This window comes from Heterodontus francisci, chromosome 2 (genome assembly GCF_036365525.1).
Source record: "Heterodontus francisci isolate sHetFra1 chromosome 2, sHetFra1.hap1, whole genome shotgun sequence".
Taxonomy (NCBI): Eukaryota; Metazoa; Chordata; class Chondrichthyes; order Heterodontiformes; family Heterodontidae; genus Heterodontus; species Heterodontus francisci.
In genome coordinates this window covers 3,956,397-3,976,890 of record NC_090372.1, presented here as the reverse complement: position 1 = coordinate 3,976,890, position 20,494 = coordinate 3,956,397, and the positions used below count along the sequence as shown (strand labels likewise).

At 43.5% G+C, this 20,494-nt stretch overlaps 1 protein-coding gene across 3 annotated transcripts in view; it reads left to right on the top strand.

Moving 5' to 3' along the window:
• The window catches only part of LOC137381317 (cadherin-12-like), a 199,771-nt gene that overhangs the window by 161,210 nt on the left and 18,067 nt on the right, over positions 1-20,494 (top strand). For all 3 annotated transcript variants that reach the window (XM_068053715.1, XM_068053706.1, XM_068053724.1), the window contains one exon: positions 17,684-17,805. In XM_068053715.1, the coding sequence (XP_067909816.1) occupies positions 17,684-17,805 (122 nt within the window). The remainder of the gene's footprint in view (positions 1-17,683; positions 17,806-20,494) is intronic.

Sequence of the window (20,494 nt, the reverse complement as noted above, 5' to 3'; positions counted from 1 at the left end):
GTCGCTCTTGGCTGACATATGTTGTCCAGGCCTCGCTGCCGTAGAGCAAGGTACTGAGGACACAGGCTTGATACACGCGGACTTTTGTGTTCCGTGTCAGTGCACCATTTTCCCACACTCTCTTGGCCAGTCTGGACATAGCAGTGGAAGCCTTTCCCATGCGCTTGTTGATTTCTGCATCGAGAGACAGGTTACTGGTGATAGTTGAGCCTAGGTAGGTGAACTCTTGAACCACTTCCAGAGCGTGGTCGCTGATATTGATGGATGGAGCATTTCTGACATCCTGACCCATGATGTTCGTTTTCTTGAGGCTGATGGTTAGGCCAAATTCGTTGCAGGCAGCCGCAAACCTGTCGATGAGATTCTACAGACACTCTTCTGTGTGGGATGTTAATGCAGCATCGTCAGCAAAGAGAAGTTCCCTGATGAGGACTTTCCGTACTTTGGTCTTTGCTCTTAGACAGGCAAGGTTGAACAACCTGCCACCTGATCTTGCGTGGAGGAAAATTCCTTCTTCTGAAGACTTGAACGCATGTGAGAGCAGCAGGGAGAAGAAAATCCCAAACAGTGTAGGTGCGAGAATACAGCCCTGTTTCACACCACTCAGGATAGGAAAGGGGTCTGATGAGGCACTGCTATGCTGAATTGTGCCTTTCATATTGTCATGGAATGAGGTGATGATACTTAGTAGCTTTGGTGGAGATCCGATTTTTTCTAGTAGCCTGAAGAGACCACGTCTGATGACGAGGTCAAAGGCTTTGGTGAAATCAATGAAAGCAACGTAGAGGGGCATCTGTTTTTCACGGCATTTCTACCGGAAGCTGACGAAGGGAGAGCAGCATGTCAATGGTCGATCTCTCTGCTCGAAAGCCACACTGTGCCTCTGGGTAGACACGCTCGGCCAGCTTCTGGAGCCTGTTTAAAGCGACTCGAGCAAAGACTTTCCCCACTATGCTGAGCAGGGAGATTCCACGGTAGTTGTTGCAGTCACCACGGTCACCTTTGTTTTTATAGAGGGTGATGATATTGGCATCGCGCATGTCCTGTGCTACTGCTCCCTCATTCTAGTACATGCAAAGCAGTTTGTGGAGTGCTGAGAGTATAGCAGGCTTAGCACTCTTAATTATTTCAGGGTTAATGCCGTCCTTCCCAGGGGCTTTTCCGCTGGCTAGAGAATTAGTGGCATTACTGAGTTCCGATTTTGTTGGCTGTACGTCCAGCTCATCCATGACTGGCAGAGACTGGGCTGCATTGAGGGCGGTCTCAGTGACAACATTCTCCCTGGAGTACAGTTCTAGGTAGTGCTCAACCCAGCGGTCCATTTGCTTGCGTTGGTCAGTGATTGTGTCCCCTGATTTAGATTTGAGGGGGGGCGATCTTCTTGATGGTTGGCCCAAAAGCTCTCTTAATGCCATCATACATTCCTCTGATGTTTCCGGTGTCTGAGGCCAGCTGAATATGACTGCATAGGTGTTGCCAGTAGTCATTTGCGCAGCGCCTGACTGTTCTTTGTGCAGCGCTTCTGGCTGCTTTAAGTGCTACGGATATTAACTCGCTGGGGGCTTTCTTGTAGTTCAGCAGTGCAATACGCTTAGCAGCTATGACAGGTTCCAGCTCTTCAAAGTGAGATTGAAACCAGTCTGCATTTCGCTTCACACGTTTGCCATCGGTGGTCATATCTGACTCATAGATGGCGTCTCTGATGTGGGCCCACTTGGTCTCTGCATCCCCTGTGGGAGTGTTTTGAAGGGCTTTTTCAAGTGAATTTAGAAATTTTTGTCATAGCTGTGGATAAGAAATTCTGCTCGTGTTGATGCGCGGGCGGCCCTTCTGCTTGGAGTGATGCAGCTTCTTTGGTTTGAGTCTAACCTTGCTGCACACCAGGGAGTGGTCAGTGTCGCAGTCCGCACTGTGGAAGCTGCGTGTGATGCGAACACAGTTTAAGGAGGCTCGCCTTGTGACGATGAGGTCCTGCTGGTGCCAACGACGCGATCTTGGGTGCCTCCAAGAAACTTGGTGACAGGGTTTATTGTGAAAGAACGAGTTGGTGATGCAGAGGTTATGATAGGTGCACAACTCAAGCAGTCTCTGTCCATTCTCATTCATCCTTCCAATGCCATAGCACCCAAGGCAGGAGGGCCATGAGTCATGGTCGGCCCCAACCCTGGCATTAAAGTTCCCCAGCAGGAACAGATGTTAGGTATTGGGGATGCTACTAATGATATTATGGAGTTCCTCGTAGAACTGGTCTTTAGCTTCAGAAGGGGAGCAGAGTGTTGGAGCATAGATGCTGAGTAGGTGTACTGGACCAGAGGCAATGAGCAGTCGGATGGACAGTATGCATTCCGAGTCATTTGAAGGTGGCTCTATCATACTGAGCAAGGGGTTTCTGATGGCGAAGCCCACTCCATGCTGTCTTGGTTCTTCAGGATCCCTACCCTGCCAGAAGAAGGTGTAGTCTTGCTCTCTTAGAGATCCGCTCGCAGGGAGGCGCGTCTCCTGAAGTGCTGCAATGTCCACATTGAGTCTACTGAGCTCGTTGTTAATGATGGCGGTCTTCCGAGAATCGTTGATTTGTGTAAGGTCTTCCGACAGGCCAGGACACATAGTTCTGACGTTCCAGCTTGCAAAACGAAGGGCTGGTACCTTCTTTTCTTTTTTTATCGTGCTGTTTGGTGCGGTGTTGCAGTCCACTTTTCGGGCAATGATCCTGAGCTCCAAGCACCCATTGAAGCAGGTGGACAGTGGTGGGGCAGAACATTATCGACCGGGGGCTGCCTGGTTTGAGTCACTGTGAGGCGACTATGGAGTGACCTCTCCATGGCGCATGCCTGGGCGAATGCATGGAGGTTGTGAGTTGCCCAAGCGCCAAAACTGCCCTCTCGGCCTTTATGGTGGGGTCCAAAGGAGTGCAGAGCATGACATTTGGCACCGGTATGGCTGCAGGAACTGCCGGAAACATGCCAAAGGTGACACATGACCACCTACGGGGTTCCGCTCCGAATTTTCTGTTCGGGTTTACTGTGTACAGTATTGATCTCCTTATTAAAGGAAAGATGTAAATTCGTTGGAAGCAGTTCAGAGAAGGTTTACTCGACTAATACCTGGAATAGGCAGGTTGTCTTATGAGGAAAGGATGGACTGGCTAGGCTTGTATCTGCTGGAGTTTAGTTTAGTTTAGTTTAGAGATACAGCACTGAAACAGGCCCTTCAGCCCACAGAGTCTGTGCCGATCATCAAGTACCCATTTATAATAATCCTACACTAATCCCATATTCCTACAACATCTCCATCTTTAGATGAGTAAGAGGCAACTTGACTGAAACATATAAGGTCCTGAGGAGTCTTGACAGGGTGGATGTGGAAAGGATGTTTCCTCTTGTGGGAGAATCTAGAATTAGGGGTCACTATTTAAAAATACAGGGTCACCCGTTTAAGACAGAGATGAGGAGAATTCTTTTCACTCAAGGGTCGCAAGTCTTTGGAATTCTCTTCCTCAAAACACAGTGGAAGCCGAGTCTTTAAATATTTTTAAGGCTGAGGTAGATAGATTCTTGATAAGCAAGGGGCTGAAAGGTTATCAGGGTAGGCCCAATGTGGAGTCGAGGTTACAATCAAATCAGCTATGATCTGATTGAATGGCGGAGCAGGCTCGAGGGACCGAGTGGCCTACTCCTGCTCCTAATTCATATGTTCATATGAATGTATGCTCGTAAGATTTAACTTAAAAACGCAACTAATTAAAATACACTGGATGGAGTGGCTAATGAGCACTGGAGACTGAGGGGAAACTTTAACATGAATGAAAGGATGGAAACTTGTTGGTGAACAATGTTAATGGTTGAATGGGTAGATGAAGTTGAGGTATTAAGTCCTCATGAATTGAGGTGACCCTCATGTCTGTCAAAGTGCATTCTGGAGGGTGAAGAATGTAGAGAAAAATGAATGAAACGTTGCCTGGGTTTAAAGGCAGAGGGCAGGGTGAGAAATATAAACACAGAGCAAAATGTTAGTATGCAGATTCAGCAAGTAATTAGGAAAGCTAATAGTATGTTACTGTTTATTGCAATGGAATTGAATACAAAGGTATGGAGTTTATGCTTCAGTTATACATGGCATTGGTGAGACCACATCTGGAGTACTGTGCACGGTATTAGTCTCCTTATTTAAGGAAGGATGTAAATGTTTGAAGCAGGTCAGAGTAGGTTTACTAGACTAATACCTGGAACGGGTGGGTTGTCTTATGAGGAAAGGTTGGGCAGGCTAGGCTTGTAGCTGCTGGAGTTTAGTAGATAAAGAGGAACACAAATCAGCCATGATCTCATTGGATGGTGGAACAGACTCAAAGGGCTAAATGGCTCCTCCTATTCCTATGTTTCTGCTAGTAAATGGGTTATTTGGGTAATTTTTTTAAACACCAAAGGTGAGCAATTTCTTCCTGTGACAGTACGTATTGGAAATGTACACACCAGCCATGGCTCAGTTGGAGTGTCAATCTCTGAGGAAGAAGGTTGTGGGTTCAAGTCCCACTCCAGGAGTTCAGCACAAAAATCAAGGCAGACACTCCAGTGCAGGACTGAGGGAGAGCTGCACTGTCAGAGCTCCCATCTTTCAGATGAGAAGTTAAATCAAGGCTCCATCTATCCTCTCAGGTGGGCATAAAACATCTCATGATTTGAAGAAAAGCAGCAGAGTTCTCCCTGGTGTCCTTAATCAATGTCACAAAGAAACAGATTTTCTGGTCGTTATCACACTGCTGTTTGCGGGAGCTTTCTGTGTGCAAATTGGCCTCTGCATTTCCTATATTACAACAGTGACTACACTTCAAAAAAATACTTCATTGGCTGTAAGGCACTTGGGACGTCTGGTGGTCGTGAAAGGTGCTATATGGTTGCTAGTCTCTTTTAAATCATGGACAACATGAGTGTTCAGAACATTTACCCTAGTATTTTTAATCTACATCTCGACTTGTTTTTTCATTGTAGATGATAGTGGAGCTATTGTGTTTCCCCTGCATTTTCTGCTTTTTGTTTAAGGAACAAGTTCATTTGCTTGATATTCTCCGATATTCAGTCCGTTAACACCTTATCGGTACTAATGCTTTGTCTTTCAACACACCATTAACATATTGTTTGCCTTTGCTCCATGACCTTTTGGTCAGCTATGTGGCCTTGTCCAATCTACACCTTCTCCTTTGTTATCTCTTGCCCCACCCCCACCTCACTTGCTTATAACCTGTGACATTTCTAATATTTGTCAGTTCCGAAGAAGGGCCACTGACCCGAAACGTTAACTCTGCTTCTCTTTCCACAGATGCTGCCAGACCTGCTGAGTGGTTCCAGCATTTCTTGTTTTTATTTCAGATTTCCAGCATCCACAGTATTTTGCTTTTATTATTATGCTTGATACTCTCACCTTTTTAGTGGCACTGGTTCAAAGAGTGGCTTACACATTCTAATACAGAGAAGCTAATGCTCTTATTTAGGCTGTTAGCATGACCCAAATCTAGTGCATGCACTTTAGAAAATAAAAGAATTGTGATTCTTGGGTTGTCTCCACTGGGTGGAATGTTACTCTTGAAAAGTAAACCAATGATCCTGTTGTTTAATGGCACAATGTGCTACTGATGGACTGCAAAGCATTTCTCAGTAAACCTGCAGTAAATATGTCACAATCATGAATCTGAGTCTGAATTCATGAGTCAATGCTACACAGTACACTGGGAGTCAGTACACAGTGCTTCTCTCGAATAATCCAAGAGAATTCAGAAAACAAGCGTGTCACGCACCCTTGGAGTAATGGAGATTTCCTGTGCTGCTGAACTGAATACCAAATAAATCTGGAGGGGTAGTACACTAATGGGAAACTCTGAGGTATCAGTAGAAATGAAATGGGGATTCACCATCCAGTGTAGGTAGGAGGTGTCCTCAAGTTCGAACAGTAGTTACTGACAGTATCAGCTGCAGTGTTGTCATTCCCAAGGCACTGTCGCAATTCTTTTCCTAAACTGTCCCCTTTGTTTCAATATTTAATATTACTCATTGAATTCTATGGAGAGTAAAAGCTAGAGGTCTCAAACCAACATTGCACCCAATTCCATCTGGTTCCAGCTTGGCAGGATGAGTTAAAATTGCTCCCATTGAGCAGAGTGTAAAATTAGTGTTCCACTTGATCCCATGGGTTTTCTACCCGGTGGCAGGGCTGGTGGCGGGGGGAGCTGTAAAATCGAGTGGGAGACCAGGGGTTGGGCGGAGGGTAGCGGGGGGGTTGGGGTGCTCTTCCCAATGCTGTCCCACCCCTGCTGCAATTTTACCGGGGGTGGCAGTGGTGAGAAATGGCCCACCTGCCCCAGGCTAATCAAGGCCCTTAAGTGGCCAATCAACTGCCAGTTAAGGGCCTCCTCCCACCGCTGCTGGTATTTTGCCAGTGGCGGGCAGCAAAGGCCCCCAGAAAGCTGCCAGGTAAAATCTGGCAGCCTTCTTGTGAGCTGCGGGGGTTGCGGGGGGGGGGGGGGCGGGGGGGGTGCCCTCATGATCCGGCACCCTGTGACCCACAGAGGGCCCCTGTGACCCATAGAGGGCTCTCGAAGCCCCAACTGCCCCGACTAAAATAAAGACCTGCCTCCCCCCCTTCCAACCGATCCCCCTTGCCTCACCGGGACCTGCCCAATTGTGCCGGTGAGGCCCAAAACGTACTTTGTTTCCAGGCCATTGTCCCTCTTGTTTCTGTTGGCTGTGTGTAGTTCCAGCAGTGGCCACTGCTCCCGGTGGCGCTGCTGGTGCTAAGAGCTGCCCGCCCGCTGATTGGCCAACAGCTCCATTAGGCGGGACTTGCTGCCTCAAGGAAGTGGAAGTTCCGCTCAAGGCCAATTAAGGGCCTGGGGAGCAAAACCCCCCAGCGTGGCTCCCCAGGCCTGGCGGAGGCGGGCTCGCCACTGACTTTGTGGCCGGCGGGTGAGGCCTCCCGCCGAACGTAAAATTCCAGCCGGTGAGTTTAGTTAAAATTATACCCATGGTGTCAACTCCAGATGATGTCAGCTTTGAATTTCGTATAAAGTATGCAGTTTATGCCCCTTCATTTAAAGTCAAATCAGTACATGATTTTTAATAATTCAAAAATAATGTAATGTCTGCATTCCCTCTTTGCTATGTTATTTACATTCCACATTTCACCTTAGTGGATAATTTAATTTTTCTTAGTGTAACTTGTCAGTGGACACTATCAACTTGCACCACATTAGTATGGATGATAATATAGCATATTAGTATAGAAGATAATATAGCATATTAGTATAGATGATAATATAGCATATTAGTATAGAAGATAATATAGCATATTAGTATAGATGATAATATAGCACATTAGTATAGAAGATAATATAGCATATTAGTATAGAAGATAATATAGTATATTAGTTGCGTACAACGTTAGTCGGGAATGAACCACACGTTTTGTAAAGGTGATATATTACACAAAGTTGAAAGTAAGTCATTGGTTGCTTATTTATTCCAGTGTTTCAAGTATGATCACAAATTACCAGAACGCAGCTCATGCACACCCTAAGAATAAATTCCTCTTTTAAATGCCCTCCCTACTGTCTGTAATTTGTGAAGATATAATCTCAGTAAAACGATGTTAATGATATTTAAGATTGTGCTGAAATTACATAAAATGAAGATTGAGAGGCTGTTGCAAAGTCATAACCACAGAATATTACAACATAATAACAAATGAATCACAGGGGAGTTTATTAAAGGAATTGACTCTATTTCCAAAAAGGAATTATAAGGGAAATAAGAAATAATGTGTTTGGGGGAGAGATTGAGTGAGAAATTGAGAGAGAATGATGTGAGTGTTACTAGGTTGGAACACAATTAAATGGCATGACTGATTTTCCAATCAGTTCACCCCTGAAATTGTGGCATTGTTGTGTAACTCTATCCTCGCCAGATGTTATTACTTAAATAATGGCCCAGAAATTTCTGGTGGGGGGCATGATCCTGGGAAGTATCCAGGATTGTGCCTGTTAGTGACCTCTGCCACTTATCCTGCCACAATATTGGGCCAAATATGAGCTACAGAAACTAATTTCCTTCAGGCAAATCCAGCATTGTTGCCCCTCCCCATTCAAAAGAAAACCAGATTCAGCCCTGAGTGAACTCCTTCCAGAGAAAATAATTCACCAATTTGGAATCTAAGGGTCCATGCCCTGGTTCTGACCCAGGTCCCCAGGTGGGCCCTGCATGCACCATCGAAGAATCAAGACTTAATCTCCCTTCTTGGTTTACTAGCCTCTTAGAACCTATCAGGCCTTAGCAACTGCAAGTTTGGGGATTTCCTGTTTAGGCAGCCCTAATCCCTGCCCTCGTCCCACCCCAAATTTATATAGCATAGTGGTTATGCTACGGGATTTGTAATCTAGAGGCTTGGACTAATGATCCGGACACATGAGTTCAGATCATCATGGCAGCTGGAAATTTAAAATTCAAATCATTAAATCAATCTGCCATAAAAAGCCACTCTCAGTAATGGTGACCATGTAACAACTGGATTGTTGTAAAAACCCAACTGGTTCACTAATGTCCTTTAGGGAAGGTAATCTGTTGTCCTTACCCAGTCTAGTCTACATGTGACTCCAGACCCACAGCTATGTGGTTAACTCTGAACTGGCCTAGTAAGCCATTCAGTTCTCTTCAAGAAGGTGGCTCACCATCGCCTCCTCATGGGCAATAAATCCTAACCTGACCAACAATGCCTACATCCTGTAAATGACTTAGGAAAAAGTTTCAGTACAGGCTGGGAATTGGTGTCTCCCAGTCCTGGCATATTTCCTGACTCTTCAGCTGAGCTCTTGGCTGAGGAAGCTGAGGAATTTCAGCCCCAGTCTGTACAGTCTGATTTGTACGAGAGAGTGTAAAGCGAGCAGCTGACATCCTCATTTGTCATCTTTGGCATGGTGGTGTTTCCCATGCAAGTAATGTATTGACATTTTTGCAGTGCAATATTGGCTCATAATTTACTGTCAAATTAACGGTAAGACTATTAGCGTTTACCATTACTTATGTCCAAATACGACAGTAACTTCAGGCAAGGGGCAGATGCATGGAAAAATGCAGAAATCCAAATGTTGCTGTCTGACTTGTGATGGTCCACTGTTAGCGTCACAAAAATGGCATCTCACTATCTGGCTTACCATTGAAATGCATTGAATGGAGTAAAGTTGCTGTATGTGTGCAGTAGATACAAACTAAACTCACCCCAGAAAGTTTTCAATCTAGGTATCCTTTTAGTGACTGATAATTATTAATTACTGCCAATCAACCTCTCTGTCATTGAAAACTAACTATTACGAGTGTGGAGTCTCATTTTTTCCAAGATCTAATTCTCTATCTCTGAATCCAATCCTTTCCCCCCTCTTTTTATTTTTCTTTCTGTACCTGATTTGGCATTGAATTCACCCACTCTAATTTACACTTCCTGCTCACTGCTTGCACTGTTGGTTTCGCAAACCTTCAATCTGATTGGTTAAGGAGATACCCAATTGCTTGCCCTGTTCACTCAGTTTCCAGATGCTCTGTAATGGGCATTCACCGTTTCCATCTCCCACTAGCAGGGTAACATATCTTCAACATGTAACAGAAACTACATCTGCCAAAATGAGACATATTAATTTTGTCATATGGAACATTATTTTTGAACTGTTACTGGACTTGAAATAACTTGTTTAAAAAGACAACAACAGTGGCTGAAAACATGGCTGCACATTTTCATTCTAAAAGACAGTTGCATGAAGAAGCCAATGGGAGTACTCCCTGATTCAATTAGCCAAATGGGTTTTATCCATAGTGATGATCAAGAGACATTGAGAGTCATTGAACCCCCTCGCCCCCCCCCCCCCCCCCCACTCCCCACACTGAGAGTGTCTAGTGAGCTTGAAGGAATCCACAAATCTCACATGTGAGGAGCTAATCACATGACTAACCTGCTGGCCAGCCTGGGATGTTTTGAATTGTGCGTGACACGGAACAGTTTTGGAGAAGACTACAAGTAAACTTCAAGAAGAGAGCATCTCTCTCTCTCTCTCGCTCGCTCTCACGCAAAGTTCCAGGGACCCACGGAAGTAACTTAAGCCTCAAGACAGAAGACCAGTGAAACAAGTTTGAAAGTGTGCACTGGGCCCCAACGAGAACTGCAAGACTTAACTTCAATTAAAGACTTTACATCCAATCCAAAACCAGTAACTGAACTCCAGCTATTACTTCAAACCTTTTCCCTTCTTTGTCCTCCTCTGTCTCTATTCGCATGTGTGTTTATCGCGTATGCATGCTACCGTGGTTGCATCACGTATTTTTAGTAGTTTTAACTGAATTAGAGTTTTAAGGTTAATAAACTTGCACCTTTCTTGTTTAAATCTGAGAAAACCTGTCTGGTTGATTTCTTTGCAATCACAATTGGAGAGCAGTGAGCAAGGACTCACTGAGGGGAAGCTAAAAACACGGTGTTTTAAAAATTAAACCCTGTTACAGCCAAACCAGGAAAAGGCTGAGAGGGGAGCCTAGACCCCTGCCTCACCTGGTTGTAACTGGTCGTGATAAACATCAAATAGACAAAGGACAAGTCTAAATAGCAACAGGTGCTGTTCATTGACTGGTTCCAGTAAATTTTCAATATGAATTGCATTATTTAGCAAATGCTGACCTGAGGCTTGTCAAACATTTTCCAACAAAATTAGTGCCTCTGTAACACAGACCATCGTCGAGTATCTGTGATTTGTGACAATTACATTGGCATGATATGAGGAAATGGCAATGAAGATTGCTGCATGTTGTAATTACCTGATATTTGCATCAATGGTCACACCTTTAAGGTGCAAGTTGCGTACACAGAGGAAGAGAGCATTACATGATAATTAAAAGCAAAGCTAATGACTGCATCACTTTGATGGAGGGTGAATGTTTTACTATTTAAAAAATAGGTACATATACCCAAAAAGGTCCTATAATGAGAGACAGTAAATTGGGCCTGAATTCTCTGGAGTTTAGAAGAATGAGAGGTGATCTCATTGAAACATGTAAGATTCTAAAGGGGCTGGATAGGGTAGACACTTAGAGATTATTTCCGCTGGTCGGGGAATCGAAAACATGGGAGCATAGTCTCAGGATAAGGGGCCGATCATTTAGGACTGAGATGAGGAGAAATTACTTCACTCAAAGGGTTATGAATCATTGGAATTCTCTACCCCAGAGGATTGTGGCTGCTTCATTATTGAATACATTTAAGGCTGGGATAGACAGATTTTTGGTCTCTCAGGGAATCGAGCGACATAGCGAGCGGGCGAGAAAGTGGCGTTGAATCCTAAGATCAGCCATGTTCCTATTGAATGGCAGAGCAGGCTCGATGGGCCATCTGGTCTACTCCTGCTCCTATTTCTTGTGTTCTTATGCTTTGTTATGTCCATAGATGGTGCTTGATGCTGCAGACTGCAGCATTATCTCGTTGTGTTCAGTGAACATATTTTGACAGCAATGTGCAGTCCTCCATCTAGTGGTCGATGTGAAAATTGATTGAACTCAGGCCCGGCCCTCGCAGGTTATCTATTGTGTGTGAGGCAGTTACAAGCTGTTCTGTGGCTTTTCCTTGGAAAATGTGAGATTATGACAACATTTTCAAACCAGCAAAATATGTTTATTTTAATTCATTAATGGATATCTTTTAACAGCACAAAATTATTTTCCCCTCACTTGAAGTGGCTTTTGTAATGCACAGCGCCACACATACTTACTCCTAACTGCCTGAACATTGCTCCATGTTTGATTTTTCTCCTCCTCACAATGTTGCATATCAGTACTGCTGCTCACATGTTAAGCAAGGTTTTATCAGAGGCATAAATTAGAAACCAACTTTATTTGGTAAACTCTTCTTTTAGATGACAGGCTAAACAACTGCATTTTGCCCTTCAGGCCAATGAATAGGAACAATTATAGCCTTTAAGATGGCCAAAGTTGCCATCATTACCCTCCAGCTCTTTCAATTAATCAACTTTACATGATACCGTCCTTGAAAAATCTCATAAAGTTTAGATTTTACAGCAAATCCACACACTCGTAAACCTGAGTTGAAAGCACGTTCCTCAGCGGTTCAAACTTATAACAACCTTCTGTTTTTTTAGTCGTCTGCCCCCTTGCTGTTCTCACACTGTATGCTGCAATATTTATTGAAGCTATTTCAGTTAAGCTTGAAAGCTTTTTCACAGTGGGGTCTCTCCCAGAGTGGCAATACAGACAAAAGCAAGCGAAGAAATAAGGCAGATCATCAGGGCACAATCATTAACATCTGTGGTTCCTCACTTCTGTACTGTTCCGTTGTGTTTCTAATAGATTCTCCAAGGCCATCACTGCTTCAGGTTTTTAAAAATAAATTCCGTAAGATTGATGCTGGTGCACATTGGCACGGTGAAAATCGTGCAAAGCTGTCGATAGATGGAGAAAAGCGTTGTCATGTTTTTTCAATTAATCAGTGAAAAACAGGTTATGCCCACTACTGCTCTGTTTTTGTAAGCATGAATGTATTTAACAGCCCCTTATATTAAAGAAACAATTCAAGTAGAAACACTTCTGTAATATATTGCTGCAGTGAAATCTGTCCCATTTATATTGTGAGACACTTTCCACAGCACCAGTGGCAAAAGTCCAACAATTTTATCTGCATGGCTGTTGAGAAGTTCCAAATCCCGAATTTTACTCCTTCTTGCCAGAAACTTTGAGATCGTCACCGTGAGGTGTGAAAAGGCCGACATTGTGAAAATGCATATCGCACAAAGGCCCAAAACAAAAATGCAGTTTGGTGTCAGTGTGTTTTATTAATAAATTCTGAAACCAAGTTAAAGAGTCATATGAAAAGAGACAAATGAAGAATGAGGTGAATCAGAAATGGCTGGATTTTGTGGTGCCAGTGGGGAACCCGGCGCCAGGGCAAAAAGGCGAGGGAGGGCCCCGCCTCGGCCTTTTTGAGCACCCCCGGCACGATCCTACATTGTTCCGGAACCCAAGTACCCGATGCCAGGACCCCCATCCCTTTAAAGACGGGGATCCTGCCTCCAAGAGATACCGGCCAATAAGCAATATTGGCAGTGCCACTGGGTGTGGTGGCCACTGCCGGTACTGCAGTGGCATTGGGCCCAGGCCCAGCACTGGAATCCCAGACCTCGGGTAAGTGAGGCGGGGTCACCGGGGCCAGTCCAGGAGGCCCAAGCAAGGGGGGGCTGGTGGAGAATGGGATGGTGGGTATAAAGTCCAGGGGAGCAGGGTCCGTAGAGGTGGAGGTTGCCCAAGGAGGAGGGACAACTCCCAAGCCCGCAGGGAGGGTGCCTCATATTATCAAGTGCCCTCCCTGCGTGGCAGAGGCAACATCCCCACCCCGCCACCCCGGTTAAATTCCAGCGGTGGGGGGGGGTGGGTGAAGAGGCACTTAAGTGGCCTATTAATGGCCACTTAAGGGCCTCATTTGACCTCTCGGTGGGAATGCTGGTGTCGGCCTATCCCGCCCGGGCAATATCGCCTGATGACGGACCCTCTGCACCCCCTGCCTCCCATCGCGATTCCCGCCTCGGGGGACCCATGAAATTCAGCCCATCAATTTGGGGACGTTGAAGCATTTTTTTTAAAATTGAAACTTGTATGAAGAAAGATTGAGGAATATAAGGAGCTTTAAAGAGAATGGAGACTCTACAGTATTAAGAGGATTCCCGCACTTTTGCTATCGGACACCTCCTATAATGGTGCCAACCTCAATCAACCTAGGAGAGGAGTTGGTCTTCCCCTTATTTTTAATGGAGCCTTTGAAAAAAAAATTTTTTAAGCACTTCAGAGCTTTTTTTTAAAACGGGTATACCTCGACTGTCGCACAATGACTCACCCGATTGCAGGAATTTACTTGCAGCTTGTCGTTCTGAGCTCTGTCTTCTATAGCTAGAGGTAAGTTCTTTCTTCTTTCCACTGTTTGGGTCAGTATTTCTTTTGAACTTTCCTCTCTTTTAGCTGTAGGACAGGTAGTTTTACCCATGGTCTTTGAATTAGACTTTGTCTTTTCACCACCGCTGTCACCATATAATGAGTTCTTTGTTTTATTATGCAACATGAATGAGATGCATGGAGTCCAGTTTGTTGAAGATCTTTAACAGGTTTATTAACAGCTAAACTAGTATGTACAGTGCAGAGCAAACTATTTACAAAACCTTCATCTGGGTGTTACAGTTGCAGAGTGACCGTGGCTTGCAGTCACATGACTATATCCTGGTACTCAACTCATTAACATACTGAGATCTTAAAGGGTCATCACTCTTTAGAAGATCATACAACATCCCCTTTCTTTCCAAAGATAAGTCTCGTATGCTACAAGAAAAAACACATAAAATTAGATAACATCAAAACTATTTACACAGGTATAGAGATTATGAACTTCACATGTGCAGAAGCTTAACAGTCCAGAAATCGTTTTGGTGGTTTGAAATGTCTTCCAGATCTGGTTATGGTATAACTTTCTGGGGCTGTGGATTTCACCCTTGGCTGTTTTTGGTTTGCAGGCATGTTGTCAATGTGTTGGTTGTTGTCCTGTATTTCCATCACACCCTCATCGTCGGAGTGTTGTCCTTTCGAGTACGCTGTGTGCAATTGGAGTATTGTACACTTCTCTGAATTGGTTTCAGTTCTTTCTCATCACCGCTCTGCTAGATGTTGTAATCTCGTAGGACCTAGGCTCATTGCCTACTTTAGATACCTCTGTGGGAAACAAGTTCTCAGGGTGTATGACCCTGACCTTTTGTTCTACGTGTAGTTGAGGTAGTTCCGCCCCTGCGTGTCAGTCATGCACCATCTTCATTCTCCCTTCTTTTTCGAGCAGAGTCTCCTGCATCTCAGAGAATTTGGACAGATGATGGCTTGGCAGAGTTGTTCGCACTTGTCTGCCAAACATGATCTCTGTTGGTGACGGTAAGCCCATATCCATAGGTGTAACTTTGAGGTGTAGCATGGCAACAGGAAAATCTTTTTTTTTCGTTGTCCTACACTTCAGGATAAGTGATCTAACTGTGTGAACCATTCGCTTGGCAAGTCCATTAGATCTAGGGTAACGTGGTGAGAACATCACATAGTTTACACTCCATTTGGCGCACATGTCCCTGAATGGTTTGCCTATATACTGTGGCCCATTGTCAGAAATGATTTTGTCAGGTGCACCGAATAGACTGAATGTGGCTCTCAATGTGTCTGCGACGACTACGCTTAAAGTATCTTTTCCTTGTCTGACAATTGGAAATTTGGAGAAATAATCAGTGACTAAGATAAAGTTGTCTCCATTAACGGAAAATAGATCAGTGGCAATTTCAGAGCCAGGGACTGAAAGAATCTCGTGAGGGTGTAGACGTTCTTTGCGTTGTTGTGGTTGGTGGCTCTTGCATGCCTCTTTGGAGCCACATTTCCTGCATAGGCAGGCCCAGAGTCCTTTTGCACCGTACGCCTTGCACAGGTCTTGAAATGCAGGACTACTTTGCGGTGAGTGAGACCAACCACACAGTTTGCTTGCAGTTTTCGACCTGGTTATCGTGCCAATACTGACAGCTGCATCTAGTACATGCAGATGCTGTTGTCGAGCTACAGTGGCTTCATGTTTCCTGCTATCTTCAAGCAGTGCATCAATGTTGTGACCTTTCTTTTCCCCCAAGAGGTCTTTCTGAAATGCTGAGTGTTGAGGCAATTATCAGCTCTATTAGTTGCTCCAACAGCTCAGTTTCTGAACAATCACTTTTGTTGCCTTTACTACTGCATCTACTAACGAACTGGTCTATTGATTCCTGTGGCTGCTGCCTGTAGGACATCAATTCCAGGCAGTGAATTCTCAAATTCACTCTAAATCGGAGCTGATCTACTAGCAGTTTCCATATCTTTCTGGTCCTCTGCAGATAAGCCAGAGGTATTGATTCTGTGTAATCTCTCATTTCCAACTGCTATCAGTATTTTTACAGCCTGCTTCTCTGGTTCTACAATCACTTGGTCTGTGAAGCATAACTGCATTCTTTCTTTAAAAAGTTTGAACTCGGATAGGATATCAATGGCCTTCTAGTTCATGCTGGGAAATTTGATATCCATCTTCCTGCTGTTCATTTGTTTTCTGCTCGAAATTTAACTTTGTTCTATTCACTTTGTGCTGCTTCCCCTTTAAGAAATTCTCTGTTATTTAGACTAGCTGCTTTGATGGAGAGGAACAGGTGTTTGACAGTGTTCTTTGTTCATCTTGCTTGCAGCACCTACGTTTATCTGTTTATACAACTGTTCAATAGGCTGTTCAATTGTTTTAATTTTACTGAGTTTGTTTATGTTCTTCACACTCAAGTGTTTTTTTTTTTTGAGCTGTGGCTGTGAGAATAGGGACACTTCTTCACACTCAAGTGGTTTAGTGACTTTTGAAAATTTTCGCTGCGAGAATGGAGACTCAACAGTATTAAGAGGTTTCCCGCACTTTTGCTATCGGACACCTCCTCTAATGGTGTCAACCTCAACCAGCCTAGGAGAGGAGTTGGTCTACCCCTTTTTTCTTTTACAGAGCCTTTGAAAAAAAATCAATTTTTAAGCACTTCAGAGCTTTTTTTTTAAACGGGTATACCTCGACTGTCGCACAATGACTCACCCGATTGTAGGAATTTACTTGCAGCTTTTCGTTCTGAGCTCTGTCTTCTATAGCTAGAGGTAAGTTCTTTCTTCTTTCCACTGTTTGGGTCAGTATTTCTTTTGAACTTTCCTCTCTTTTGGCTGTAGGACAGGTAGTTTTACCCGTGATCTTCAAATTAGACTTTGTCTTTTCACCACCACTGTCACCATATAATGAGTTCTTTGTTTTATTATGCAACATCAGTGAGATGCATGGAGTCCAGTTTGTTGAAGATCTTTAACAGGTTTATTAACAGCTAAACTAGTATGTACAGTGCAGAGCAAACTATTTACAGAACCTTCATCTGGGTGTTACAGTTGCAGAGTGACTGTGGCTTGCAGTCACATGACTATATCCTGGTACTTAGCTCATTAGCATACTGAGATCCTGAAGGGAAATCACTCTTTAGAAGATCATACAACAATAGTCAGATTGTAAGACACTTTGCTGAGGCATTGAAGAGGACACTTTACTCTGCATTTTCTTCACATGAGGCCCAATCTTCCCAATATTTACAACGAGTCCCAAATGTGGAAATTTCCCGCATTGCCATCTCTGACCTTGTTCAACACAAAAATTTACCCCAAAAAATATAATTTTGAAAAAGCAAATGAATAAAATCACTCATGATTGTCAGATAAGTCAATTCTAATGCATTGAACTTGGTTCAGTTCAAGGAACTAGTTGTGGAGTTTCATACCCCTGGTGTCTTAGATAATGGGAGCAGTGTGTCGAGGCAATATTGCCCAAAGCATTGAAGTACAAAACCAGGAAAATATGTTTTTAGTGCTACATCTGATTGTGAAATCAAATAACGCAGGGAAATGGAAATTCTGATCTGGAATCCTAACTGACAACTAATTAATTTATAGCAGTCGGTAATCTCAGAGTTTCCTCTCCCTCTCATTATTGATGTGCGTTTGGTTGTTGTTATTGATGTCACTGTCTTTCTATGAAAATATATATCCTTGTTTGTTTACAGGCAACCCTGACCTAGTTAGCAAAGTCCCTGTGACCATTCAGGTTTTAGATGTTAATGAGTATGCACCAGAATTCTCAGTGCCTTATGAGACCATGATGTGTGAAAATGCCAAGACTGGCCAGGTACAGTATCAAATGTATTTTTTAAATGTTCAAAGAAAAGACCATGCACTGTTATTGTTATTTTGCTTAGATGTACCAATTATAAATGAGACATGGCTGGGAGTTTCCTGGGAGCTGCTGTAGCTCAGTCATCGTAACTTCACTGCAAGTGTGGTGGAAACCCTGCTTATATGCATAAGCGTGATTTCTGGTGTACTTATGGTGATGTTACAATGGCTGATCAGTCAACAGCTCCAAGGAAACTCCTGGCAATTATGTTAATGAGTAACAAAAATAAGGATGGGTCCATTTGTAATATGGTAAAATTCTGCCTTGTGCAGTGACTGAGTTGGAATGCGAGGGTTCGGGGTGCGGGGAGGGTGAGTAATTGGCAGAGGGAAAGGAAAGAACAGCATTAAGGGTCATATTGTCCTGGAAATTCTCCTCCCACCCACCTCCCAAATGCAGCCTGCAGCTGCTGGTATCTCCTCTTCCCACCACACCATTCCATCTCTCTGATCCAAAAGGAGATAAGGCAGAGGGGGAAACAAGATGAACTCTTAATAGAAAAGATGAGAAATAGAGCAATAGAAACAGAGGAGAAGTGAACGATCAGCATGAACGTGAATAGAGGCAGATAAGAAAGAGACACTCTTTCTCTGTGATTCCACTAGCGACTCCTTCCCTGCACAATGCATGTGAATGACAATGGGCTTGGGGGGGGGGTACGTTTCCGATGGAGGGACAGGACTTTGTCTGCGTTGGGACGACGATGGATATGAAGTGATAGACAGAGGTCATGCCTGCTCAAATTCTGCTCCCAAGATAATTTCTTCTTATATTTCCAATTGACCATGTGATTGGTCAAATGAAATCAGCTCCTTAGAATGCTTTATTCATTGAACAATTCTGGATGTCTTTTTCCACTATCCCTATATTTATTTAGAGAGACAGCACTGAAACAGGCCCTTCGGCCCACCGAGTCTGTGCTGACCATCAACCACCCATTTATACTAATCCTACATTAATCCCATATTCATACAACATCCCCTCAATTCCCCTACCACCTACCTACACTAGGGGCAATTTACAATGGCCAATTTACCTATCAACCTGCAAGTCTTTGGCTCTGGGAGGAAACCAGAGCACCCAGCGGAAACCCATGCGGACACAGGGAGAACTTGCAAACTCCACACAGGCAGTACCCAGAATCAAACCTGGGTCACTGGAGCTGTGAGGCTGCGGTGCTAACCACTGCACCACTCAAATACATATATATTTTATGACGTTTTGCTTTTCTGTGACTTTTCTACCATTTGGTGAGAGTGGTCATGACAATACATTGCAATTTCCACAAAAGTATCAATTAAAATCCTGATGTGACACACGGTTAAGTTGTACTGCATAAAAGTATCATGCAAATTGTTACATCTGATCAGGAAAGTTTGATAAACAGTCTGTGATGGGTAGGCATTCAAGGCAATTCGTCTGCAGCAGGCATCACACAGTTCTTTCAGTAACAGGTTGTAGCAACAGGTCTACTTAAAATTAAAGTAGCCGTCTTATAGTAGAAGCTTTCTTGAGATTTCAAGAACTTCCAAAAATACAAAAATAGAAATCACTCTTAAGGCAGAGAATTTTGAGCGACTGGAGACAATAGGAATTTGTTACCTTCAACAATGCAGGCTTCCTCTCAGCAAAACAGTGTTTCTCCACAGAATGTAGCAACTCCTCTTTTCCTGGGTCTTTTCCTCTCTTCAAACATAAAGAGCAACAAGGGTTGTAGATCCCATGCATTAGATTTGCAACTCCTTCAAAGATCTTTTAACTTCATGAAGAAAATAGAATTTTACTTGACATAGGAATTATTTTTCAAGAGAAAGAGTTTTCTGGGCTGTGTTCCTGGCCAGTCTCCAGCAGTAACCGACCAACCCAAAAGTGAAACGAATTTTTCAACAACAGCTGAATCACAAGATAGTCTTAAAGCTTTCTGGTTGCTTGGATACAAGTTGCTTTGCAGCCTGCACTTCAAATACCAGGTCTCAGCAGTCACTGTTCATAGAAAGTCTTTTTTCTCAACCTTAAAGGCACACTAACCTCTTAGTTTTTTTTTAAAAAAAGCAAAACCCTCATGACAAAATATTGCACTGAGTATGTTTGAAGTTCCTTGGCCTGATATTTGGAAAATATATCACTCAATTTAAAAGAAATTGTTTAAAATCTTCATTACAGCATGGCGTTTCACACAAATGTTTTAACACGTTTGTATGCTAATATCATGCAGCTCAATTACACTTTAAAATTCTTCAATGCAATCTGTTTTAGGTCACTTAGATATTTCTTCACACAAATATTTACTATTAATGTTAGACAGCACTAACATATGTTCTGATACAAGGTTGCAACACCAATTGATCACATTAGACTCTATTTATCATACTTCTGTCAAGCTAAGAGTCTACAATCATTATAGACCCTCACTATAACTACTATGTGGTGCGACTACTGGATTCAAATTCCTGACTTTATTATATTTCATATTGTGAAATGCAGCTCACTATTATTGACAAAAGAGGATAGTTTCCAAGTATTGAGTAACAACAAGCATGAAGTGCATACTGTAGGGATAATTTTATCCTAACTTGCTGAGTGGGAAACACACCAGATCAGGTGGAGTGCTGATTTTACACTCCGTCCAACGCGGGCAATT